General features: G+C 37.6%; 1 protein-coding gene across 8 annotated transcripts in view; it reads right to left on the bottom strand.

The window, feature by feature from the left end:
- The window catches only part of IPP (intracisternal A particle-promoted polypeptide), a 43,279-nt gene that overhangs the window by 15,283 nt on the left and 664 nt on the right, over positions 1-27,332 (bottom strand). For 3 of the 8 annotated variants that reach the window (XM_058717577.1, XM_058717576.1, XM_058717579.1), the window contains exons 2-8: positions 24,151-24,492; positions 18,896-19,327; positions 12,536-12,691; positions 10,958-11,125; positions 4,745-4,882; positions 4,058-4,180; positions 1,254-1,474 (exon numbers count right to left, since the gene is read on the bottom strand). In XM_058717577.1, coding sequence (XP_058573560.1) covers positions 1,254-1,474; positions 4,058-4,180; positions 4,745-4,882; positions 10,958-11,125; positions 12,536-12,691; positions 18,896-19,327; positions 24,151-24,442 — 1,530 coding nt within the window. In that variant the 5' untranslated portion in view covers positions 24,443-24,492. Of the gene's footprint in view, positions 1-1,253; positions 1,475-4,057; positions 4,181-4,744; positions 4,883-10,957; positions 11,126-12,535; positions 12,692-18,895; positions 19,328-24,150; positions 24,493-26,516; positions 26,541-27,332 lie in introns of those variants that run through there. The other 5 variants (XM_058717578.1, XM_058717580.1, XM_058717582.1 and 2 more) reach the window with 5 other exon arrangements.

Genomic DNA, 27,332 nt, shown 5'->3' with positions numbered 1-27,332 from the left:
CTGTTTATACACCCTTCTTGGCTCTATATTTCCCATCTCTGGTGATACCTCTTTATTTCCTGGTACAGGAAAGGTACCTTTCAAGTGAGAGATTTATTTCCTGCTTTTAGGGGGAGAGAGGAGGGTCTGAATATCCTTCTTGCACAAGTGGTCTCATAAGTAACTTTTATTTAAAATAATATGCCAGGGGCACCTGGGTGGCTCAGTCGGTTGAGCAGCCGACTTCAGGTCATGATCTCACAGTCCGTGAGTTCGAGCCCCGCATCGGGCTCTGTGCTGACAGCTCGGAGCCTGGAGCCCGTTTCAGATTCTGTGTCTCCCTCTCTCTCTGCCCCTCCCCTGTTCATGCTCTGTCTCTCTCTGTCTCAAAAATAAATAAACGTTAAAAAAAAAAATTTTTTTTTTTAATAAATAAATAAAATAATATGCCAAAGTGGTACATTTTAGGGCGGCCTGCCCTTGACTCCTACATTTGAGGTAAAACCTGACAGAAATGAAAGGAGAAACAGACAAATCCATAATTACACTTGGAGATTTCAATACTTCTTTCTTAATAGTTGACAAAACAATTGGACAAGTTGAAAAGAAAAGACTAGGGAAGACTCGAATAACACTAACCAACTTACTCAATTGACATTTATAGAACACTAAAGAGTAGAATACAAATTCCTTTCAGGTGGACACAAAACATTTACCAAGACAGAAATCATATAAAGTATGCTCTCTGATCATAATGGAATTAAATTAGAAATCAGTAACACAAAGATCTGGAAAATTGCCAAGTATTTGGAAATCAAATAACATACTTCTAACAATTCACTGGTCAAAAAAAAAATTGCCAGGGAAATTAGAAGGTATTTCAAGATAAGTGCTAATTAAAATACAACATATCAAAATGTGTGGGAGCCACTTAAAGCAGGACTTGAAAATATAGTTTTAAACATTTACAATATAAAAAAAGTCTAAAATCAATCATTTAAGCTTCTACTTAAAGAATCTAGAAAAACGTGCAAATTAAACCAAAAAAAAAAAACAAAACAAAACAAGAAAAAAATAGAAACAGAAATCAATGAAATAGAAGATGGGCAATCAATAGAAAAAAAAATCTATGATACCAAAGTTGGTTCTTTGAAAATAAAAAAAAAAAAACCTACAGATGATCAATATCATGAATGAAAAAGTGCATATCACTACAGATCTTATAGACACTAAAAAAATAATAGGATATTAAACACTGAAATCATCCACCCTACCTCTTCGAAGGAATATTTTTCTACAGTATGAAGAGCATCTTGTGTCTCATTCCATCCTCCAACAGAATAGATACAATCATTAAGTGCAGCCACTCCAAGATATGCTCTCCTGGTTCCCATTGGAGGAAGTGGAGACCAACGCTTAGAAAGTGGATCATATACTTCAAAAGAACGAAGCTCTATTCCTTCATTGCTGATGCCCCCAATTACGTAAATTAAACCTGGAAACAGAATAGAAAATTTTACAAGAAATAGAATATAAATATTATAAAAAGTAATATGTCTGCTATGCTGATGCTATATTTAACATAGAGCTCACAATAGCCTTTTAAGAGAGAAAATTGACTTCTGTCTAGTATATCATAGCTCACACGTAAGCATGTTACAAAGATTTAGAGGTATAAAGTGGCATTTAATTTTCAACGAACTTACAATGCTGTAACAAAACAATCTGTCAAACAAGGTTTTCTCATCTTATTGTCTGCCTGATGATCTCAAGTTCCAGAACCACTGCTACCATAAGGTAAAAAAGGGAGAGGGATTTTTTTCCCCCTAAAAAAAAAAATGCCAGGCACTTAAACTGGGAATGACATAGCCTTGTTTGTGACAGCCTACCTGTTGCTCAAATGGACACAGAGAAATGAATTCAAATTATAATAGTTATATGGCTAGATTAAGGTATCAGGATCAATCACCAGAGTACAAGAGAATGTAATTCACAGTGAGTTTCTGATTAAATTTGATTTGAAACTAATGGTCCTGACAATCTACAATTATTTTTGAATGCCTAGCATTGTTTCCCATATTCTAAAGTGAGGAGCTATATGTTATAAAGAATGGCATTTTAAGAAATGTGTGCTAAATGTCAATGAATGTGGGTTCTAGCTCCAACTTTGCCAGTAACGGGCTATGAAAAAGAACACACAACCTTCCTGATCTCTAGCTTGCTCCTCTATAAAGGGGTTGGAATAATCTCCAAGATGCCTCTCTAACTCCATAGTTTTCGAAGGTGCAATACTGTGGTTTATAAGATGGCCAAATATATATTTCTCGTCTATATTTGGTCTTCATCCACAGTCCCTAGCTCACAGCAACCTGAACCCTTAGAATTTCCGAACTGTTAAGAGTGATAAGGGTGTCTTTTGTTATGTTAATGAGGTAACTTTCGGAAAGTACTTAAGGATGGGGACTGGTTGCTAAAGGAGCAAACCTTGTGATTTGAGTTTTGGAACTTTCAGTCTCACGCCCTGACCTTCTGGGGAGAGGAGAGGTTCTAGAGGTTGAATCAATCACCAATGGCCAATGATTAATCACTCATGCCTATGTAATGAAGGAAGCCTCCATAAAAATCCAAAAGGACATGGGGCACCTGGGTGGCTCAGTTGGTTAAGCGCCTGACTTCGGCTCAGGTCATGGTTTTGCGGCTTTGAGTTTGAGCCCTGGACTGAGTCCTGCATTGGGCTCTGTGCTGAGCCTGGAGCCTGCTTCAGATCCTGTGTCTCCCTCCCTCCCTGGCCGTGCTCTGCCTCTCTCTCTCTCAAAAATAAATAAACATTAAAAAAAATTTTTTTTTAAATCCAAAAGGACAGGATTTGTAGAGCTTCTGGGTTGGTAACATATGGAGATGTGAGTACACTGGCACACCTGGAGAGGGCATGAAAGTTCCGCACCCCTTCCCCATAACATCCCCTATGCATCTCTTCCACCTAGCTATTCCTGAGTTATATCCTTTTAGTAGTAAGTGACATTTCCTCTGAGTTCTGTGAGCTGCTCTAGCAAATTAATTGAACCCAAAAAGAAGTTAGAACATCCAATCTATAGCCAGTCCATCAGAAGCACAGGTAAGAGCCTGGTAAGGATGAGTGTCTTATAGGACTGAGCCTTCAATCTGTGGAATTTGAGGCTATCTCCAGGTATGGGTACATAGTGTTAGAAGTGAGGTGAATTCTCCAACACCCAGTTGGTGTTCTGAAAACCACTTGTTAGTAGGAGGGAAACTTCCCCCTACCTCCACACTGGAAACTTAGTCTCAGAACACCTGATTTGCATGGGAAAATGAAAGTAATAAATACAAAACAATTAGAGAACACTATAATATTACACAATATAGTCTGTACCATGTAATCTGAACATCTAAATGCTAGTGAAAGTCTGAGAAGGTACTCACAAAACAGAAAGAACTTGAGCTGGGAACAGCTGGTTGAGTTATCGTAACAATGAGCAGACTGCTCATTACTCTACAGGTACATATAAATCTGCTCTCTAACTCTGGACAAAGAATCTGGAGTGCTTACCAACTACTTCTCAGGATATAGTAGACAATTAAAATATGTTTGTGTACCATTTTAATATGCAGTACAACATTTTTCAAATCTGTCATAACATTATATTCTGTATGGATTGAATCACAGTGTGCTCTGTGAGAAAACACTGAAAAAGCCAAAAGAGACAGTGAAGATCATTTTTTATATCCTCTTCCTACTTAGAAATACTAAGGACTGCATGGGAGAGAAAATGACAAAGATGAAGGTTCAAAGGTTTATTTTGCTAGTTAGGTATTTGTGCCTATCTGTAATTTTTAATTCTAGTTTTGTTTATTTTGGAAAAAATGATTATTTTGGCAATACAGAAATAAGGACCTAAGAGGTTAAAACATATAAAACATTTAAAAGCAAAACTTCAATACTGTTAGTGTCAACCATTCAATATTAACAGACATAAAATATACTCTTGTGAAAATAAAGCCTCAAGTTTCTTTTTTTCAAAAATATTTCTTCAGGAAAAAGTTTTTAGAAAGCAATTACCTTGCATTTCACAACACCCAAAGTAGTAGCGTGACATAGCCATGTTGCCAACTACTTCCCATTTATTTTCATCAGGATCAAATCGTTCAATGGTGTTCCCTATCTCAGCTCCAACCCATCCACCTGTAACCAAATAGAAAATGTTATTTCTGGATAAAGGAGTCTTATTTATGAAAAACACCTTAGCAAACAACTTTATATTGTGAATGATTATCATATGGAGCAGATTTACATTGTGAATGATTATCACATTATCAATGATTTGTCCAAGATCATATGAGAAGTTAGAATCTGACTATATGGATCTTAACTCTCTGCTTAGTTTCCATTAGACATTTAAAAACAAAACAAAAACAAACCCATATTGCTTAAGAAATATGGTACTTTACAAAACTACCTTTTAAAACAACTTCTGCATATTCAGAATGGTTGCCCAAATTTAAAATGTGAAGATTTAAAATGCTCCACTGGACATCTATCTCATCTATACTTTATCCCCCTCTCCTTCTAAGAGCTCTATACTTGACAATATTCTCTACATAATTCAATTTTGAAAATAAAAATTATTTATAAAGCTGAAAAGGCATAAGTTTCTTATAGGAGGGAAGGAAAATTTCTAATGTAATCAGAATCTAAAAATTAAAATAATACTAGATATCCTTAAACTGAACTGAACAGCATAATTACCCAAAGCATAGATAGCCCCATAACACACACACACTCCCAAGCCACAGCGGGGGTGATTCATTGAAGCTACAGTTGTCCACTGTTTAGTAACCGGATCATAGCATTCAGTACAGTCAAAAATCATTGAATCCTTCTCACCTGAGTTCAATAAAAGAAACACATATCAGAAGGTTTAGTAATGCTAATAGCCTAGAACCATAATACAATACTCAGTAGTATTCATGTTATCAGAGACTCAACTATTGTCTGATTTTTTACTATTCATTAAAATTCATTTGCCCAGAAAAAAATAAAAACAATAAAATTCATTTGCCTAGTGTTATTATAAATCAATAGCACTTTCATTTATTAAAGTCCACTTAATGAAACAAAGGCATAATTTCCCTATTATCTATTTCCAATTCTACCACCCAAATAATCCATGTAATTATTGAGGATGAAATTTATATTTTAACACTTCTATATTTTTTCATGCATTAGTTTGGATAGCTAGCTCTGGTACAATTTGAGTTTTAATGCAATCCTTATCTAGCAACAAACAGAAAATAAAATTTCTTCTTTTTTTTTTGTAATTTTTTTCAATGTTTGTTTATTTTTGAGAGGTGGAGACAGAGTGTGAGCAGGGGAGGGGCAGAGAGAGCGGGAGACACAGAATCTGAAGCAGGCTCCAAACTCTGAGCTGGCAGCACAGAGCCTGATGCGGGGCTTGAACTCACAAACCATGAGAGCATGACCCGAGCTGAAGTCAGACACTTAACCGACTGAGCCACCCAGGTGCCCCAAAATTTCTAAAAAGATACCACTTAAAATAAAATTTTAAAAAATACTATACCTAGAATTAAATCTAATCAAAGATTGTACAAGACGTCTACAGATAAAATTTATACACTTCATTTAAATAGAATTTTATTTTTCTAACATTTATTTATTTTTGAGAGAGAAAGTAAGAGCTCATGCGAGGTGAGGAGGGGCAGAGAGAGAAGAAGAGAGAATCCCAAGCAGCCTCCGTGCTGTCAGCACAGAGACCAATGTGGGGCTCAAACTCACGAACTGTGAGATCATGACTTGAGCCAAAATCAAGAGTCCGATGCTTAACCAACTGCACTAGGTGCCCCTAGATAAAATTTTAAATTAAGGAATACCTAAGTAAATGAAGAGATATCACATTCATGAATTAGAAGAGTCAACGTAAAGATGATTATCCCCAAACTGATTTGTAGATTTAATGTGATCCCAATTTGAAACACGCTTTCTTTTTTATTGTGCTAAAATACAAGTAACATAAAATTTACCATCTTAACCATTTTTAAGTGTAGAGTTCAGTGATGTGAAACACATTCACATTTTTGTGCAGCCATCACCACCATCCATCCCTATAATTCTTTAGATCTTGTAAAACTGAAACACTATCCTGATTTAAACAATAACTCCCTGGGGCGCTTGGGTGGCTCAGTAGGCTTAGCGGCTGACTTAGGCCCAGGTCATGATTGCAAGGTCTGTGGGTTCAAGCCCCACATCAGGCTCTGTGCTGATAGTTTGAAGCCTGGAGCCTGCCTGGGATTCTGTGTCCCCCTCTCCCTTTGACCCTCCCCCACTCATGCTCTCTCTCTCTCTCTCAAAAATAAATAAACATTAAAAAAAAGAAAAACAACTCCCCATTCTTCACTTCCCTAGCCCCAGGCACACCATTATACTTTCCATCTTTTATTATTTTGACTACTCTAAGTACCTCATATAAGTGGAATCATACATTATTTTTAAAAACAGAATTGACAAAAAACCAAACAGATTTGAGGAACTGATACTAAAATTTATATGGAAGTACAAAGGGCCTAGAATAGCCAAGCACTCCCACATGAGAATAATGAAAGAAACTGTCCTGTCAGATAAACTTATAAGACTTAAAATAGAGCTATAGTAATTAAGATAGGGATACACAGAAAGTCAAAACAGAACAGAAATGAAATTCTAGAAACAGATACACACATGTATAATTACTTGATATGTGAAAGAGTTTGCACTGCACAGCAGTGGGGAAACAAAAGCCTTTTATGCTGGAATAATTGATTATATATATAAGGGAAAAAATGAAACTGGTTGGCTACTCATACTATCTATAAAAACTCAGTTCCAGGTGGATTACAGATATACATGTAAATGACATAACTAAAAATTTAAGAAACAATAAAGGTATATATAACCTTATGACTTTGGAGTAGGGGAGGATTTCTCTACAAAGATACAAGAGAGGTGTCTGGGTGGCTCAGCTGGTTAACTCAACTTCGGCTCAGGTCATGATCTCACAGTTCATGAATTTAAGCCCCGCCGTGGGCTCTCTGCTGTCAGCATGGAGCCTGCTTCAGATCCTCTGTCTCCCTCTCTCTCTGCACCTCCTCCCTCTCTCAAAAAATAAACATTTAAAAATAAAAAATACAAGAAACATTAACCATAAAGGGGAAAAAATAATAGAGTTGGAGTTGGCTACATTAAAATGAAAACCATCTGTTTATCAAAAGATATCATAAAGAAAAAAAGCTACCATAAGGAGAGTGAAAGATAAAGGAGTAGAGTAGCAAAAGGTATTTGCAGCACATATAACTTTAGGAGGGCCTAGAATCCTGAATGCTACAAAACTACTGTGCAGAAAAGAATCAGCACAGCAGGCCTGAGACTGCCCATCCTTAGAAAGTCCTGCTTGCCAGATTGACCCTTGACTGGAGTCTGGGAACATGGCTCGTAAATAATTCTCTGGACTGATATAAAAATCTTTCTAAATAATAAGAACAGCTTTTTGCGGTGATAAAAATGTTTGGAATTAGTGATAATGGTTGCACAACTTTGTGAATATGCTAAAAATCACTGAACTGTATACTTCAAATGGTGGATTTTATGGTATGTAAATTACATCTTAATTTTTACAAATAATATTTAGAATATTAAGCCAGATATGTATATATCTAGAATAAACCAAATATTCTGATTATCTCTGGATGGCATGATTAGAGTATGTGTGATTTTTATTTTTTCATATGCTTCAATTTCAGCCAAATTTTCTTCCACAAACCTGAAGTGCTTTAATGATAAACATTACTTTAAAATTACGTATTACGGGGGCGCTTGGGTGGCTCAGTCGGTTAAATGTCCAATTCTTGATTTCAGCTCAGGTCATAATCTCATGATTTCATGAGGTTGAGTCCCACATCAGGGCTCTGCACGGACAGTGTGGAGCCTTCTTGGGATTCTGTTTCCCTCTCTCTCTGCCCCTCCCTGCTCGCTTGGACTCTGTCTCTCTCAAAATAAATGAGTAAATAAAAACTTAAAAAAATTATATATTACAAAATATCTTAAAATGACAATGTTGATTGTATTAAAACATTTTTTTAATGTTTATTTTTGAGAGAGAGAGACAGAGTATGAGTAGGGGAGGGGCAAAGACAGAGGGAGACACAGAATCTGAAGCAGGCTGCAGGCTCTGAGCTATCAGCACAGAGCCCCAAGCAGGGCTTGAACTTACCGACTGGGAGATCGTGACCTGAGCCGAAGTTGGTTGCTTAACAAACTGAACCATCCAGGTGCCCCAGCAATGTTGTTAGCATTAATAATAGTAGGCCAAGTTGGGACACCCGGCTGACTCAAGTTGGTAGAACATGCGGCCCTTGATCTCAGAGTCGTGAGTTCAAGCCCCACGTTGGGTGTGGAACCTACTTAAAAAAATAATAAACAAATAAATAAATAAGTAAAAAATAAATTAGTGAAGTCACAGCATTTTTGAAAGGTACCCATAAGTATTTCTGTGGAATCACAAGAAGGGACACAAATATATGCAAGTGTCACCTAGGACACTGTGACTCTCGGTTAAACAGAAGAGTTCATGCAATGAAACTATCCACAATCACCAAAATGTATATAAAAAGAGCTGTTAGAGTTCTAGTCAAAGATTACATGTAATAATGGTCTTTATGCTGACAGAAAGTTACTGCTTAAAACTTTTATTTCTTTGTCGGGATTTTTGGATCCACCATGGCATTTATTGATTTAATGAACTGTTTTTAAGGGACAATTGTGTTCCCTCCAAAAGACAAGTAAAAAATCAAATATTCTCTACATCTCTCTCATTTTATTTATTTTTATTTTTTAAACCTTTTTAAAAGTTTACTTATTTATTTTGAGAGAGAGAGTGTGCGCGTACATGAGCAGGGGGGAAGGAGCAGAGAGAGAGAGAGAGAGAGAGAGAGGGAGAGAGAGAGAGAATCCTAAGCAGGCTCTGCACCATCAGTACAGAGTCAGATGTGCGGATTGAACTCACAAACTGTGAGATCATGACCTGAAGTTGGACACTTAACCAACTGAGCCACCCAGACACCCTGTATCTCTCTCATTTTAACCTGACAGTATCATAGTTAAAAATAACAAAATTTTCAGTATACAACTTTTTGTGTTTTAGACTAATCTGTAGAAATAAAGCATAAAGACTAGCTCTAAGGATTGGAGATGACGTACCTAGGCTTGTTGCTATAAAGACAAATTAGCCAGAAGTAAATATTGATCTAAAAGAGTTAGCATTTATTTCTCTTTAGATTCCTCCTCTGATGGGAAACAACATTTGCCTTTTTAAAAAAAATGTTTAAGGGGCGCCTGGGTGGCGCAGTCGGTTGGGCGTCCGACTTCAGCCAGGTCACGATCTCGCGGTCCGTGAGTTCGAGCCCCGCGTCAGGCTCTGGGCTGATGGCTCGGAGCCTGGAGCCCGTTTCCGATTCTGCGTCTCCCTCTCTCTCTGCCCCTCCCCCGTTCATGCTCTGTCTCTCTGTCCCAAAAATAAAAAATAAAAAAAATGTTTATATATTTATTTGGAGAGTGAGAGCAGAGGAGAGGCAGAGAAAGAGGGAGAGAGAGAATCACAAGCAGGCTCTGTGCTGTCAGTGCAGAGCCTGAAGCAGGACTCGATCTCACAAACTGTGAGATTACCAGAGCTGAAATCAAGAGTTGGACACTTAACTGACTGAGCCATCCAGGCACCCCAAAACCTGTTTTATTTAATTTTATTAATCATTTTATAATTCATAATAATAGTTTTAGAAAACACAGTGATTTCAATCAAGACATATATCCCAATGTCCAGATGACTTAGTTTTTATAAATCCCACTTCCAGGTAATTTGGTTAATTAAAAATTATTTGTATTAACTATAGAGAACAAACTGATGGTTACCAAATGGGAGGTGGGTGGGGGGATGGGTTAAATGGATGATGGGTATTGAGGAGGGCATTTGTTGTGATGGGCACTAAGTGTGGTATGTAAGGATTAAATCAATAAATCCTATACCAGAAACTAATATTACACTGTATGTTAACTAACTGGTATTTCACTAAAAACTTGAGGGACACCTGGGTGGTTCAGTCAGTTAAGCATCCAACTCTTGGTGTCAGCTCAGGTCATGATTTCACGGTTCGTGGGTTCAAGCCCCACTTCAGGTTCTCTGCTGAAAGCGTATATCCTGCTTGCAATTCTCTCTCTCTCTCTGTCCTCTACTATCCCCACCCTCTCTCTCTCAAAAATAAATAAATGTTTTATAAATAAATGAATGAATAAATAGAAATTTAAAAAGACCAATCTAAAAAAAAAAGGTTTGTAATGCAGCTTCCAATATATGAAATTAAATTTCAAAATTAAAACAATTTTTATCACAAACACTGACCTAAATTTTGGTGCCACATTTTATTTTATTTATTTAAAAAAAATTTTTTTTTAACATTTATTTATTTTTGAGACAGAGAGAGACAGAGCATGAACAGGGGAAGGGCAGAGAGAGAGGGAGACACAGAATCTGAAACAGGCTCCAGGCTCTGAGCTGTCAGCACAGAGCCCGACGCGGGGCTCAAACTCACAGACCGTGAGATCAAGACCTGAGCTGAAGTCGGCCACTTAACCGACTGAGCCACCTAGGCGCCCCTGTTGCCACATTTTATAAACAACTTTTCATTAAAACCAAACTAAATATTCTGCCTCGTGATAAATCACAGTATCCCTCTGGGCTGAAACATTCAATATCTTGTGTTTCCTTTTTCTTTCTTCCATTCATTTATTCGTTAAATATTTATGGAACACAATCATATCTGTGTATACCCCATAGTACCTAACAATATACATAAGGCATATATACAGCCAAGTTATGGCTAGAGACTAATAACAGAAAGAAGACATTTTCATTATTACCTCCAATAGCGTAAACCATCCCTCCCAGAACTGCTACTCCCAGCCCACATCGAGCCTGATGAAGTGAAGACACAGTGGTCCAGTACTGGCTAAAGGTGTCAAAACGTTCTACACAGCTGAGGGCTCTGCTATCACTCCAACGACCCCCCTGCAACCGAGTATATCCACCTGAACGAAGGAAAGGAGATACACAGCAAATCCTTTATTTAAATATGCAAATGACAGACATTAAGTAATTAACTATTTGATAGCAAGGAATAAGTGCTTTAAAGCCTGCCATATATACATATATTATTCTTAAAGGCACCAAGTCCTGAAAGATTATGGCTTAAATGCAATGAAGTCAACTACGGTGTTCTACCACCTGGTTTTGGTTCTAATAGAATGTCAGATAAAACATAAAAGGAGCTGGTTATCTGTCTAGTTAGGAATTTTCATCATGACTTCTATTAACATTTTTTTCAATTAAAAATAGTGAGTTGAGTGGTGCCTGGGTGGCTCAAACAACTGACTCTTGATTTTGGTTCAGGTCACAATCTCACAGTTCATGAGTCTGAGCCCCACATCAGGCTCCGCACACTGACAGTGTGGAACCTGCTTGGGATTCTCTCTCTCCCTCTTTCTCTGCCCTGCTTTCTCTCTCTCTCTCAAAATAAATACACTTAAAAAAAAGTGAGTTGAGGGGCGCCTGGGTGGCTCAGTCGGTTGAGCGTCCGACTTTGGCTCAGGTCATGATCTCACAGTCTGTGGGTTTGAGCCCCGCGTCGGGCTCTGAGCTGAGGCTCAGAGCCTGTGCTCAGAGCCTGGAGCCTGCTTCGGATTCTGTGTCTACCTCTCTCTCTGACATTCCCCCATTCATGCTCTGTCTCTCTCTGTCTCAAAAATAAATAAACATTAAAAAAATTAAAAAAAAAAAAGTGAGTTGAAACCCTTGTTTAACTACACATCCCATCAGTAAAAAATCTTTAGCATGCATTCAAAAATTATGTATTTATATATTATAGCATATATGATATTATACATCTAATTACATACAAATTATAAATCATATTACAAAGTGAATATAAAATATTATGTATATAAATCTGGACAATCTGTCTCTATATGTCACATATTAATAAGGTTTAATGCTTTTTAAAATAAAAAAGAGGTTTTAATATGTTCATCTGATACTGTGAATTATCCTATATACTCACACTTTAGAGACCACTGGTTCCTATAATCCCTAATCATCTAAAATACCATGAAGAGTCAAAAATTTTGAAATTTTCCTTATTTTTCACTAGAATTCACATTTTTAACTTTTAAAGTAGTATTTCTTAAGTCAGTTATTTGACAATAATTGAGCAATCCAAGAACCCAACAATTGAGATCACAGAATAATAGATGTCAAATGAGCAGCTATTTATTCTTAGGTGTATCCACTATACTACACAATTTCTTAATCTGTAGTCTATATGTGAAATTAAATATGCCTATTTGATACACCTGCATATTCTGATGTGTAAAATAACAAAATATTGAAAGATTTTAATCCTAAAAAGAGATTATTTGTATCACCTTTTTAAAGGTTCTCACCTACTGCATACAGGTACTTTCTTGCTTTCTTCCGAGGTCGAACCTTAGATGTCTGCAGAAAATTACAAAATTTGTTCTCTTTGGAAGATTTGCACACCTCACAGTACTCTTTCAAAAGTGTTTGCAACGCAACACGAAGATTGAAATCGGACACTCCTAAAGCAAGTTTAACAAGATAATGTTTTAATCAACTTTTAAATAATATTCAAAAAACGTGTTCTTATAAAGATAAAATACAAATACCAAAAAATAAAAACTCATCATCAAGCAATGGTGCTTGTTTCCTACAATACAAATTTTATTTTTCTCATTATTACTAAAGAATATACTTTCCCTAAATCAGATTGTTTTTAACAATATGCTTCATTATATCTAATTTGAAAACACATGCATTAGGATTTCCAAAGATGACAAAGTGAAACAGGATCACAATTATCCAACAAAATGGAAAAATAAAATAGCCCGATACCTACATTTACAACTTAAAAACAAAAAGATATAAAATTATGTCATATACTTTTAAAAATGATAGTCAAAGCAAGAAACAAAAGATTCTAGTGGAACGAGGTCCATCTCCTCAAAAAGACTTTGAGCATGATTGGGTAGATTGTTCCTGCACAAGGATCCTTAGCTGAGGTGAAGTGGGGATAAAAGTCAACCGGTGTCCCACTTGGCAAGCTCTAAGATCTTGCCCTGTGAAAGGGCACTATTTTCTAATTTGCACAAAGGCACCAAATATGCCAGCAAGGGACTATCTCCAAGCCTTGAAGCCTAGAAGCAATATTGAGGAAACAAGGTCAACTAAAGAAATCTTGAGAATTCTCACTAATGCCTAATAATTTGGAAAGGTAGAATGAGCAGGTATAAAGCAGAACTGAGAAGTCAAAGAAAAAAACATTAAAAGAAATCCTTTGGGGGGCGCCTGGGTGGATCAGTTGGTTAAGCCTTTGACTTTGGCTCAGGTCATGATCTTTTGGGCACTGGGCTCTGTGCTCTGTGCTGACAGCTGAGAGCCTGGAGCCTGCTTTGGATTCTGTGTTTCCTTCTCTCTATGCCCCTCCCCCATTCGTGCTCTGTCTGCCTATCTCAAAAATAAATAATAAAACATTAAAAAAAAAAAAAAAAAAAAAAAGAAATCCTTTGGGCGCCTGGGTGGCTTGGTCTGTTGAGCATCCAACTTGGGCTCAGGTCATGATCTCATAGTTCATAAGTTCAAGCCCCTCATTGGGCTCTCTGCTGTCAGCACAGAGCCCTCTTTGGATGCTATGCCCCCCTCTCTCTCTGCATATCCGTGGCTCACATTCTCTCTCTCTCTCAAAAATTAATAATAAAACGTTAAAAAAAAAAAAAAGAAATCCTTTATAGGGCCATCAGTAAATGTAGAATCACCAGAGCTTGCCATCTAACAGAGCACAGTACCAGCTAAAGTCCACACTAGTAAGACACATCCTTACCCTGGGTTAAGTAAGCCCTGACACAAGATCAATAATTGGATTTGAGAGAGAGCTCAGAGCCCAGGTCCTTAATCAAATATCTAAGCCTTAGCAGATCTCTGTTCTTCTACCACCATCATACCTTTGGTTAGAAAGAAGTGGCCAAAATACAACACAGTTCTCAATAGAAAGAAGTGGCCAAAATACAACACAGTCCTCAAATTTTAGATGTAAGAAACAAAGTAGTTACATTAGTAGGCAAAAAAGGTGTCAAGGAGAATTAACTCTTACATTATCAGAGCTAAACTGGTTTAAACAAAGTTTCTCATGTTATGCATAGATCTCATGTTGAGCGATAGATCAAGAAATAACAATTCAACTATTAAAATATATCCCAGGAGGGGCGCCTGGGTGGCTCAGTCTGTTAAGCATCCAACTTCGGCTCAAGTCATGATCTCGTGGTTTGTGAGTTGGAGTCCTGCATCAGGCTCTGTGCTGACAGCTCACAGCTTGGAGCCTGCCTTGGATTCTGTGTCTCCCTCTCTCTCTGCCCCTACCCTGCTCATACTCTGTCTCTCTCTCTCTTACTCTCTCTCAAAAAGAAACATTATATTAAAAAATAAAATAAAAATTAAAAACTAAATAAATAAAATATATCCCAGGAAAAAGAAAAGAAGGAGATTGAAGAATTCAGTCTGGAAGAAAACATTAGCCAAAAACAGAAACAGACTTGCCATAAATGCTTCATAGGATAGAATTACTTAAGAATATAGATCCTATTGGGGTGCCTAATTGGGGTGGCTAAGCACCTTGTTGGTTAAGCATCTGACTCTTCACTTTGGCTCAGGTTATAATCCCACAGTTCGTGGGATCAAGCCCTGCCTCAGGCTCTGCACTGACAGTGCAGAGCCTGCTTGGGATTCTCTCTATCACCCTCTCTCTGCCCCTCCCCCACATGCATACTGTCTCTCTGTCTCTCTCTCAAAATACATAAGTAAACATTAAAAAAAATCTAGAGACCCTATTTAAAAAAAAAAAAAGCTTGGGGTACCTGGGTGGCTCAGTTGGTTGAGAGTCCAGCCCTTTTTTTTTTTTAATGTATTTATTTATTTATTTATTTATTTATTTATTTATTAACGTTTATTTATTTTTGAGACAGAGAGAGACAGAGCATGAATGGGGGGAGGGTCAGAGAGAGAGGGAGACACAGAATCAGAAGCAGGCTCCAGGCTCTGAGCTGTCAGCCCAGAGCCCAACGTGGGGCTCGAACTCCTGGACCGCGAGATCACGACCTGAGCCGAAGTTGGACACTTAACCGACTGAGCCACCCGGGCGCCCCTGTTTTTATTTATTTTTGAGAGAAAGCATGACAGAGTGCGAGCAGGGGAGGGACAGACAGAGAGGGACACACAGAATCCAAGTCAGGCCCCAGGCTCTGGGCTGTCAGCAAAGAGCCCGACACGGGGCTCAAACTCACAAACCATGAGATCATGACCTGAGCAGAAGTCAGACACTTAACTGACTGAGCCACACAGGTGCCCCAAAAGAACTTCATTCTTTCTTTCCTTTTTTTTTTTTTTTTTTTTTTTTTAAAGTAGAGAGCTAGAGAGAGAGAGAAAGAGAGAGAGAATCCCAACCAGGCTCTGCACTCTCAGCGTTGAGCCCGATGCAGGGCTTGAACCCATGAACTGGGGGATCATGACCTGAGCTGAAACCAAGATTGGATGCTTAACTGACTGAGCCACCCAAGCGCCCCCCTCTCTTTTTTAAATATTTGAGAGAGAGAGAGAGCAGGGGAAAGCTTTTGCCCTATTCCTAAATTCTCATGATTCCACAGAAATGTGTCTGGATAATTTCTCTTTTCTTTTTTAGCATTTAAATACAGTCAGTCTTCATTATTTGTGGACTCCTTATTTGGGAATACATGTACTCACTAAAATGCATTTATAACCCAAATTAAAACTCACAGAGCTTTTCTAGTCATTCACAGATATGCCACAGAGTGGCAAAAAGTATGAATCACCTGACATGCATGTTTCCAGGTGAGAACTGAACAAGGTGATGCTTTGCCTCTTATTTCAGCTCTCATACTATAAACAAATGTCCTTTTCACGGTCTCTTTAGTGCCATGCTTTTCACATTTTTGTGCTTTGTTGACTTCATTGTTAAAAATGACCCCACGCCTACTTTTGAAGTGCTGTCTAGTGTTCCTAATTGCAGGAAGCCTGTGATATACCTTATGGAATTAATACATGTATTGGATAGGTTTCATTCAGACATGAGTTATAGTGCTGTTGGCCATGAGTTCAACATTAATGAATCAAGTATATAAATTAAATAAGGTGCTTCTGATAGACACACACATAAAACAAGGTTATGTATTGATCATCTGGCAAAAATATTGCGACCAGAGTAAGAACTTACCCAGTATTTCCCCTAGGAACAATGTTTCAGTATCTGCCAATTCAAAGTTTGTGGCAACTTTACAGAGCATAATGACTGTGAATAATGAGAACTGATTGAGTAATATATGTGTATTAATAAAAGATAACATTCAGAAAAACCTACAAAATTCTGTTAACACTGTTAAGAGTAGAAAAAAACTAAAAATCCACATTAAGTATAATTTTTTTCTTTTTTTTAAGTTTACTTATTTATTTTGAAAGAGCACAAATGGGGAGGGGTAGAGAGAGGGAGAGGGAGAGAGAATCCCAAGCAGGTTCCTCTGCACTGTCAGTGGGGAGTCTGATGCAGGGCTCAAACTCATGAGCCTTGAGATTATGACCTGAGCTGAAATCAAGTCATAGGCCTAACCGACTGAGCCAGCCAGGCACCCCCATATTAAATATAATTTTTTCACAGAATTATACCTTTAATGCTAGCGGTGTATTTAATTCATAAGAAGCTCATCCAAGTTGAGCTTCCAACTTGCACTCAGGTCATGATCTTGCAGTTCATAAGTTCAAGCCCTGCATCAGGCTCTGTGCTGACAGCTCAGAGCCTGGAGCCTGCTTCAGATTCTGTGTCTCCCTCTCTCTGCCCCTTCCCTGCTCAGGCTCTGCCTCTCAAAAATGAATAAATGTTAAAAAAATTTAAAAAAAAAAAAAAAAAAAAAGAAGCTCATTTGTAACTCAGTCATATCCTAAAGTTTCAATGCACAACAAGGGTAAGAGCTTCAAATCTTAAAACCAGGTCTAAGGTAGGTGTTTTTTTTTTTTTTGAATTAACTTTTTTTTTTTTTTTTAAATTTACATCCAAATTAGTTAGCATATAGTGCAACGATTTCAGGAGTAGATTCCTTAATGTCCCTTACTCATTTAGCCCATCCCCCCCCCCACAACCCCTCCAGTAACCCTCAGTTTGTTCTCCATATTTATGAATCTCTTCTGTTTTGTCCCCCTCCCTGCTTTTATATTATTTTTGTTTCCCTTCCCTATGTTCATCTGTTTTGTCTCTTAAAGTCCTCATAGGAGTGAAGTCATATGATTTTTGTCTTTCTCCAATTTCACTTAGGATAATACCCTCCAGTTCCATCCACGTAGTTGCAAATGACAAGATTTCATTCTTTTTGATTGCCAAGTAATACTCCATTGTATAAACATACCACCTTTTTATCCATTCATCCATCGGTGGACATTTGGGCTCTTTCCATACTTTGGCTATTGTTCATAGTGCTGCTATAAACATGGAGGTGCATGTGTCCCTTCGAAACAGCACATCTGTATCCCTTGGATAAATGCCTAGTAGTGCAATTGCTGGGTCATAGGGTAGTTCTATTTTTAGTTTTTTGAGGAACCTCCATACTGTTTTCCAGAGTGGCTGCACCAGCTTGTATTCCGAAGGTCTAAGGTAGTTTTTAAAAATAAATTTAGGATGCCTGGGTGGCTCAGGTCATGGTTTTTGAGTTTGAGTCCTACATTAGGCTCTCCACTCTCAGTGCCAAGTCCGCTTTGGATCCTCTGTCTCCTTCTCTGCCTCTCCCCACTTGTACTCTTTCAAAAATAAACAAACATTAATAAATAAATAAATAAATAAATAAATAAATAAATTTAAATATGGGGTGCCTGGCTGGTTCAGTCAGTGGGCAGGTAACTTTTAATACTAACGTTGTGGGCTCAAGCTCCACATTGGGTGTAGAGAGTACTTAAAAATAAAATCTTAATTAATGAATAATTTAAATACATACTATCATTCTTCTAATACAACAATTTAAACTATTTTATACTATGATGAAAAGTATTTTCAAAGTTTCATACCCAAAGATAATTCAAAGGCTACTTAGAAGCCATGATACTGTATCAATATAAAATTCATTTTTATTATTTTTTTAAATGTTTATTTATTTACTTAGAGAGAGAGAGAGAGAGCATAAGCAGGGGAGGGGTAGAGAATGGGAGACAGAATCCCAGGCAGGTTCCACAGGGAGCCCAACTCAGGGCTCAATCCCACAAACCATGAGATCATGACCTGAACCAAAATCAAGAGTCGGACAATTAACTGACTGAGCCACCCATGAGTGAATATAAAATTAATTTTATAAAGAGAAGACTTACAGGATTTATTGAGTTTGGGTTTTGTTTTTAGCACAGGCATTCTCCTCAAATGACAGGTTTTGCTGAATTTATCTTACACTGAAATATAATCAGTATTACCAAAAACAGCAGTGGTATTTTAGCTCTGTCACTGATTTTATTTATACCTCTAATCTCCCTTAGTATTTGATCTCGAGAAAGGTATGTAAAGGTTTGATTAAAATAATGGCTACAAATACTGAATACCACTATCCACAAAACACAAAAGTTGTATCTTGCATATAGTAATCATTCAATAAGTGTCTGCTGTTGGACTGAAAAATGAAAACATTATCACATTTCAACAGAAAAAGCCACTGGATATTGACTCATTTGACAAGCAACAAAAAAATTACCTTCAATATACTTTAAAAGCCTCTGAGGAGGTAATAAAGGGAATCGAATTGGTTCTAGCACTTCCACCACATATTTTCTTCTTTTTCCCAGATCCTTCAGAATCCATTGCATTGCAGCTAAGAAGACCTGATATTCATCCTCAATACTAAGCTCTTCGCTTCGCAAAATTTTGATCAGTTGATCTTTTGTAAGTGCCAGGAACTCTTCCCCACTGTGAACCTCCAAGAAATGGACATGAATGTAGTTTTCTGTGAATTCCAAAAGATCATGGCAGGCAATTTGCTCAGAGAACTGAAAGATCCCAATGCAGTTCAGTGGATCAATTTGTCCTTTCAGAAATTCACAGCAAAGATTAACAACTTCAGTCAACTGTAGCATGTCTGCTGCAACAATCAACTCCTGGACATTATTCACGCCTATGTTCACTATACCTAGGGAAGTAGGGAGACAAATTAACCAAAAAAATAAAACAAACATTTGACTTATGGTCAAAAAGCATTATTTATTTAATATAATTTAATATATTAACTGATAGCTTAGTGTTTGCAGAGTTGATAGATGCTAAGTAAAAAGCAACAGGGTGCCTGGGTGGCTCAGTTGGGTAAGCATCTGACTTCAGCTCAGGTCATGGTCTCATAGCAGCTCAGAGCCTGGAGCCTGCTTCGGATTCTGTACCTCCCTCTCCCTCTGCCCCTTCCCTGCTCACACTCTTTCTCACTCTCTCTCTCTCTCTCTCAAAAATAAATAAACCTTAAAAATAAATTTTTTAAAGTAATTTAAAAAAAAAGCAACAAAGGATTTGTAGAAAGAGCAGAAAACTAAATGATGATAATTAACATTTATGGAACACTTACAATGGATAGACACATTAATTGTTTTAGACATTCATTTAACTGTCACCACAACCCCATATAATAGATATTATTTTTTTCTTTTTCTATCAAAACAGAATCAAAAGCTTTAAATAATTTGTCACCAAGTCACATGATCAAGTGATTGAGGGTAAGGATTGCTATCAAAGTCCATACTTTTAACATAAGGCTGTTTAACATAATGCATCTAACATTTACTAAGGCACTGGGGTGAGTAACGCAGGGTCTCCATCTTCAATTATGATAAAGTGCCATACAAACATTAATTTTTAATACTAGGTATAATCAGGAGTCTATAACATATGAGAAGTTTTAAATACTTAACATTTAGTAACTATGTATACCACTCTCTTTCTAGATGGCTTCACTTTCATATATTTACATATGTGACTTTGAGAGAATACCAAATAGTCAATTATATTTAGAAGGGGGAAAAAAAAACACTGTAATTCTCCTACCCGATAAGAATAAACTCTCAATTCAATCTTATACTTGCCCTTCATCCCCTTTATGATATTCACTCCACTAAACTATTTATCTAAAGTTTGTATTCCCAATAAGATTTATAAAGTCTGTTGGGGGGAAGGTTTGTCCCTTCTGTATTCTCAATGCCTAGCACCCACAGGTGTTCAAAAAATTTGTCTTAAATAAATGAATGGCCAAAGAGATTATGGTAAGAGGAAGAATATGGCTTGTCGAATGCAAACGGGGATTTCTGAAAGTATAAGAAATGGAATCCACCATGGGAGCAAATGGTAGTGGCTGCAGAGAAAATGGAGGTAAGACTTAGTTGAACGAAATGAGAATTCACTACAAATTTGGACAAGGTAAGATTATGGGTTGTGATCTATGAAGACTGAATGACTGTTACTGGATAAAGCCAAGAGTTACTTGAGAGCAATACAAAGAATGCCCTATAACTTAATAAGGCTTTATAGCTTACAAAAAGCACTTTTACATTTATTAAAATTTATCTCACTTAACCTTCACATAAATTATGAAATGCTATCCCCACTTAACAGCTAAGGAAAATGAGGTTCTCACAAGCTGATTTCAAATTTGTAAGTACCTAACTGCACTATCTACAAAGCTCTGTGAAGGCAGAGGCTCTACCTATCTGGTGTACTATCATATCCCAAGTACTTAGCCCACAAAAAGTATTCATGTGGAGCGCCTGGCTGGTTCAGTCAGTAGAGCATACAACTCTTGATCTCGGGGGTTGTGAGTTCAAGCCCCACATTGGGCATAGAGCTTACCTTTAAAAAAGTATTCATAAATATCTGTTGAAAGAATGAATGATTGACTAAAGAAATGGAAATGCCTTGTATCAAATAGCTAATTAGTGACAGAACTAGATCACAAACCCAGGTTATTTGATTTTAAGTGAAGTATATAAAAATCTAATGTGAGAAAAATCTGTTAAGATCTGTTAGAACTGGGAATGGTTAATAAAGAATGTATAGATAGGGGCGCCTGGGTGGCTCAGTCGGTTGAGCATCCGACTTCTGCTCAGATCATGATCTCACGGTTTGTGGGTTAAAGCCCCACGTCAGGCTCTGTGCTGACAGCTCAGAGCTTCAGATATTCAGATACTGTGTCTCCTTGATCACATTCTGTCTCTCTCTCAAAAATAAATAAGGAGTAAAAAAAAAAAAAAAAGAAGAATGTATAGATAAATCCAAAGGAGAGATCAATAGAATAACAGGTTTTGCTGTGCCCACATCCCCCCAAAAGGAAATGCTATTGCAGTGAAAGAATATGTTTTTTTTTGTTTTTTTTTTTAAATTTTTTTTTCAACGTTTTTTATTTATTTTTGGGACAGAGAGAGACAGAGCATGAACGGGGGAGGGGCAGAGAGAGAGGGAGACACAGAATCGGAAACAGGCTCCAGGCTCCGAGCCATCAGCCCAGAGCCTGACGCGGGGCTCGAACTCACGGACCGCGAGATCGTGACCTGGCTGAAGCCGGACGCTTAACCGACTGTGCCACCCAGGCGCCCCAAGAATATGTTTTTTAAGAACAAATTATATCAAAGACTGCAAAGTTTCCTGTCCAATAAATACTCAATATCCATTTTCTTTTCATCCTTTACTAAGAGAACCTTGATTTTGCTGTGGGTGGTAATTGTGCTCTGCCGCAAATTACATTTCTTAGTCTCCCTTACAGATAGGGATGAGTTATTTACTATTTGGCCAATGGGATATATGCAGCAGTTACTGGGTAGGGCTAACAGAAAAAGTTAAAAAGAGCATAGACTTAGCTAGCAGGCCCTTCTGCCTTTTCCCCTTCCTCCTTCCACTGGCTGGAGTTCAGCGATACGAGATCAGAAGCTACAAGCCATAGATGGTAGAGCGAAATGTTGGGAAAATAATAGGATGCTAATGACATCATGAAACCACCCTGCCATCCTTGGAATGCCTACTATGAATTCACTTTTGTGGAAAAATAAATTTCTATCTTGTTAAGCCACTTTATATCTTCTACTAGTAGCCAAATGCTATTCTTAACTATTTTAACCTTAAATTTCAGTATTCTAGAATGTTGTTTCTCCCAAATATGCTCAGTACTATTTATTTCTCTGGGTTTTGCTACGTTTTTTTTAATGTTTTATTTATTCTTGAGAGAGAGAGAGAGAGACAGAGCATGAGCGAGGGAGGGGCAGAGAGAGAGAGTGGGACACAGAATCCAAAGCAGGCTCCAGGCTCCGCGCTGTCAGTACAGAGCCCGACGCAGGGCTCGAACCCACAAGTGGTGAGATCATGACCTGAGCCAAAGTCAGATGTTCAACCGACTGAGCCACCCAGGCGCCCCTGGGTTTTACTACTTTTTATCTATTTGATGGAAGTGCTAATCACCAACAATATGATGATAGTACCGGGAACATTGTCATTCAATAAGTATCTCTTGTTGCTACCCTTAAACAGAGGCAGAATAGACACTTTGTAGTATTGCTTCTGTTTTTATGTAGTTCACTAATTCCATCAGATTAATCTGTGTTAATTTACATTTTGGAAATAAAAGAAGCAGGGGCATTTATGAAACAGTTTTCAGCTCACACAAATCATTTAGAAAAGGTAAAAAAAATCCTTCAACGCTAATTTGTACATTAGCCAATAGACAGGGCTGCATTAAAGATAGTAATTTTTAGGGGCGCCTGGGTGGCTCAGTAGGTTGAGCGTCCGACTTCAGCTCAGGTCATGATCTCGTGGTCTTTGAGTTGGAGCCCCGCGTTGGGCTCTGTGTTGACAGCTGGGAGCCTGGAGCCTGCTTCACATTCTGTGTCTCCCTCTCTCTCTGCCTCTCCCTCACTCATGCTGTCTCTGTCTCAGAAATAAATAAACATTAAAAAAAAATTTTTTTAAAAGATAGTTTTTATAATCTCCAATTTAAGAGTTATTTTCTGATATCTTCCAAAAAGCAATATGAAGAACACAAAGAAATGACCTTTTGTCATTTTCCAGGCTTAAATACCATGCGTTAAATAAACAATATTTTATCAGATCACATAATTATCTCCCATCAAGTAGTCCTTTAAGCATGATGACGAAACAGTCTTTATTTTCAAACATGTTTTCTAATTATAAAAGTAATATATATTCACCACAGAAAAAAACCTTAAGGCATAAAAGTATAAAAATGAAAATGACACATTTTCCCACAGACATACACTATATTAACACTTTAGTGCATTTCTTTTTAATCTTTTTTCCCATGTATATTTATGTTACCTATCATATAAAACTTAAACTTCATAGTTTTTGTGTGCATTTTCTAACGTCATTAAAACTCTTCAAAAACATTTTAAAAATAAAAGTTTTAAATAAAATATATACATCCTGATTGTAAATCAGAAAAAAAACAGAAAAAGAGGGGAAAATAAGGATCATCCATATTCCATCATCCAGAGATAAATACTTATCAACACTCTGGTCTTTTTCCTGTGCACAAATACAAATAATTTTTTCCTTTACAAAACTAGAGAAGTATTTATATCCAATTTTTTTTTCATTTTATATATTGTAAACACTCTTCCATAACATAACTGAAAAATCTAAAAAATATTCCATGATATATACATGTGCCATGGTTTATTTAATCATATATCCTGAGGGACAATTAGATTGTATTCAATTATATATTATTGTAAATAATGCTACAATAAACATCCTGGTACATAAACATTTGCCTGCAGCACTAACTGATTACTTATGATTCCTAGAAAAGGAATACTGGGTCAAAAGATAGAAACCTTTCAAACACTGATGATAGTGTATTGTTAAATTACTTTCCATATAAATTGTATCAACTTATTTATATTCCCATTGCAATACCTGAGTGATTACACCACTCTTCACTCAAAGGTAAAGGCTCACTTGACATACCTGTATATATGAAATCTAGAAGTATTTGAAAGATTCCAGCTTCAATTCCTAGAATCTGTACAACATCTTTTGAGGACTCTTTCATTCCTCCAGTAAACAAAGCTGCAAAGTAAGGGCTACTGGCAGCCAGCACCAGCCGATGAACTTTAAAAGTTTCCTTCCCAACTTGCAGCTGCACATCACAGAAATGCTCTCCATTCCTCATTTTATTGATCTGGGCCAAGATGAGTTGGGCATGTTTATCCGATGAAAAAGGACTATCACCAGCCTTGGGACAGTCCTCATTAGCCATGATGATGACAGATTAATTAAAAGAACTGTTGCCCATAATCTGGTCCTATCCTGAAAAACAAAATAGGAGACCAGACAACGTATTTTTGTGCTTAACATGTCTTCTATTCATACACATATCAAACATTGACCATGTTCAAGAAGCTTATGATCTAGTTAGGGACATAAAACACACATGAAACAAATAAGGACTAAACTATGTGATACTTTCTTAATAGGGTTTCAAAGAAGGGAATAAGTAATGGGGCCTAAAATAATTGGAGGACGCTTTACAGCAGAAATAGGACCTGAGAGGGGTGCCTCGGTGGCTCAGTCAGGTAAGTGTCCGACTTTGACTCAGGTCATGATCTCGTGGTCCGTGGGTTCAAGACCTGCATTGGGCTCTGTGCTGACAGCTCAGAGCCTGGACCCTGCTTCGGATTCTGCGTCTCCCTCTCTCTTTGCCCCTCCTCCACTAACACTCTGTCTCTCAAAAATAAATAAACGTTAAAAAAAAAAAAAAAGTGATCAGGCCAACAGTTTACTTATAATCCTTCAATTTACACATTTCTCTGAGCACACAAAGCCCTTCAAATCTCACCTCTACCTGTCCAGTCCTATTTCCCATACTCCTATTTGAACTTAATACCCCAACAAAACCTAACAATTTGCAGTTCTCTAAAAGTGTCTCTTTCAAGGCATCCTTCCTCACCTTTTCCTTTTGGATCTTTGCTATAATTCAAGACTCTGTTCAAACATAATTTCCTGCAGAACCATCCCTGTTCCTCTCTCCTCTGGATTTGGTGCTCACCCTAAGCTTACCTATTTTACAGCTTATATCACACTTTACCTTGTCAGACACTACCACCCTACTCCCTATAGATACATATGTTCTCTGAAAGCTCCCTGAAAGACAGCCCCTTAAAGGAACAGACTATCTTTCATAGCAGTAGCGCCAGTATCTAACATATATGAGGTTTTCAACTGTTTATGAAATGAATACAATGAGAAATAACAATAGCTTAGGTTGTTTTTATTTGTTTAACTATGATAATTATTCCACACATTCTGCCAATTGTAATTCTCACAATAATTAAGAGTCTAGAAGAAAAGATAGTTTTATTTGAGGGGTGCCTGAGTGGCTGAGTCGGTTGGGCATCCGACTTCAGCTCAGGTCATGATCTCACCGCTCATGAATTCAAGCCCTGCATCAGGCTCTGTGCTGACAGCTCAGAGCCTGGAGCCTGCTTCAGATTCTGTGTCTCCCTCCCTCTCCACTCCTCCCCTGCTCACGCTCTCTCTCTCTCTCAAAAATAAATAAACATTGGGGCGCCTGGGTGGCACAGTCGGTTAAGCGTCCGACTTCAGCCAGGTCACGATCTCGCGGTCCGTGAGTTCGAGCCCCGCATCAGGCTCTGGGCTGATGGCTCGGAGCCTGGAGCCTGTTTCCGATTCTGTGTCTCCCTCTCTCTCTGCCCCTCCCCCGTTCATGCTCTGTCTCTCTCTGTCCCAAAAATAAATTAAAAAAAAAACGAAAAAATAAAATAAAATAAAATAAATAAACATTAAAAAAAAATAAAAAAAATAAGATACTGTTATTTGAAGTGAGAGATAAAGGGGCACTTGGGTGGCTCAGTTGGTTGGGTGTCTGACATTGGCTCAGGCCATGATCTCACAGCATGAGTTCGGGCCTGGCGTTGGGCTCTGTGCTGACAGCTCGAAGCATGGAGCCTGCTTCAGATTCTGTGTCTCTTTCTCTCTCTGCCTCTCTCCACCTCACATTCTCTCTCTCTCTCTCTCTCTCTCTCTCAAAAATAAATAAACATTAAAAAAATTTTTTTTGAAGTGAGAGAGAAGGAAACTGAAAAAGTTTCCCAAGGACACAGTGTTAGTATAACAATACTCTCAATATTTGAATCTAAGTCTTTTCACTCTAAATCCTGGCCTTTTCCCACCATATCACATGCACAGGAATTACTAGGCCAGGTTATAGAGAAAAAAGGCTTTGAAACTCAAGTGCAGAAATGTAGACATGAGCCTTTATAGGCTCAAGAGTAAACATGACAACAATCATGTTTCAGAACTGTTATACAAACCTTCCAAGGGATGAACTGAGAGGCAGCAAAGTCCTTGAAAACAGCTTTACAGCTTCAATAATGAGAATCAAGGGATAAATCCAACTTACTTTTTGAATAAAGAAGCCTACTGAGATTCAGTAATATAAGACATCTGGAGATAAAGCACAGGGGAAATCTAAGATGACTAAGGTTTTGTAATTTAGGCACCAAAGAGAATTAGTAATAAGACTGACAGAAAGGTGTGGGCTGATGTTAGAAAAAAAGTGGTTAAGTTTATAGCAATCAGTCAAATTTATCAAAGTAAAACTAACTAAGCTGATTATCATGATTATCTAGGAATTCAGAAATTTGATTAAGAGGTTCCAAGTCAGCTGCTACAACTTCACATCAGCATTTACAGAACGTCAACATATTACATTTAGCTGGCATATAAAAGCAAACAGTGCATTTGTCTCTACATAGAAATTTGACCTGCAGATATTATTAAACATGACATGGCTGTTAGGCTTTTTTTTTTTTTTTTTTGCTTTAGATTTCTTCCAGTCAGCAGATTTTGGACCCCAGTGGCTTAATTACAAGGTATCTTCCTCTGACCTCAACTTCAAGGCATCAAGCACTGCCACTGAGCTAAAATGCTGCCCCCTGCTACAAAAAAAAAAAAAAAAAAAAAAGGGTTCACTGAATATCCATCCACTCTGGTAGCCGACAGCAGAAATTCTAATATTACCATGCTTCTTAGTAACTGCTGATACTACCCCACTGCCAGTGAAGAACTTCATTCCAAACGGCAGCACACGCGTACTTCCAAAAGGAAAGCACATTAACTCCGGGAAA

The sequence above is a fragment of the Neofelis nebulosa genome, chromosome 2, assembly GCF_028018385.1.
Source record: "Neofelis nebulosa isolate mNeoNeb1 chromosome 2, mNeoNeb1.pri, whole genome shotgun sequence".
Classification (NCBI taxonomy): Eukaryota; Metazoa; Chordata; class Mammalia; order Carnivora; family Felidae; genus Neofelis; species Neofelis nebulosa.
The sequence above is the reverse complement of the archived record's forward strand: the minus strand, read 5'-3'. Positions and strand labels throughout refer to the sequence as shown.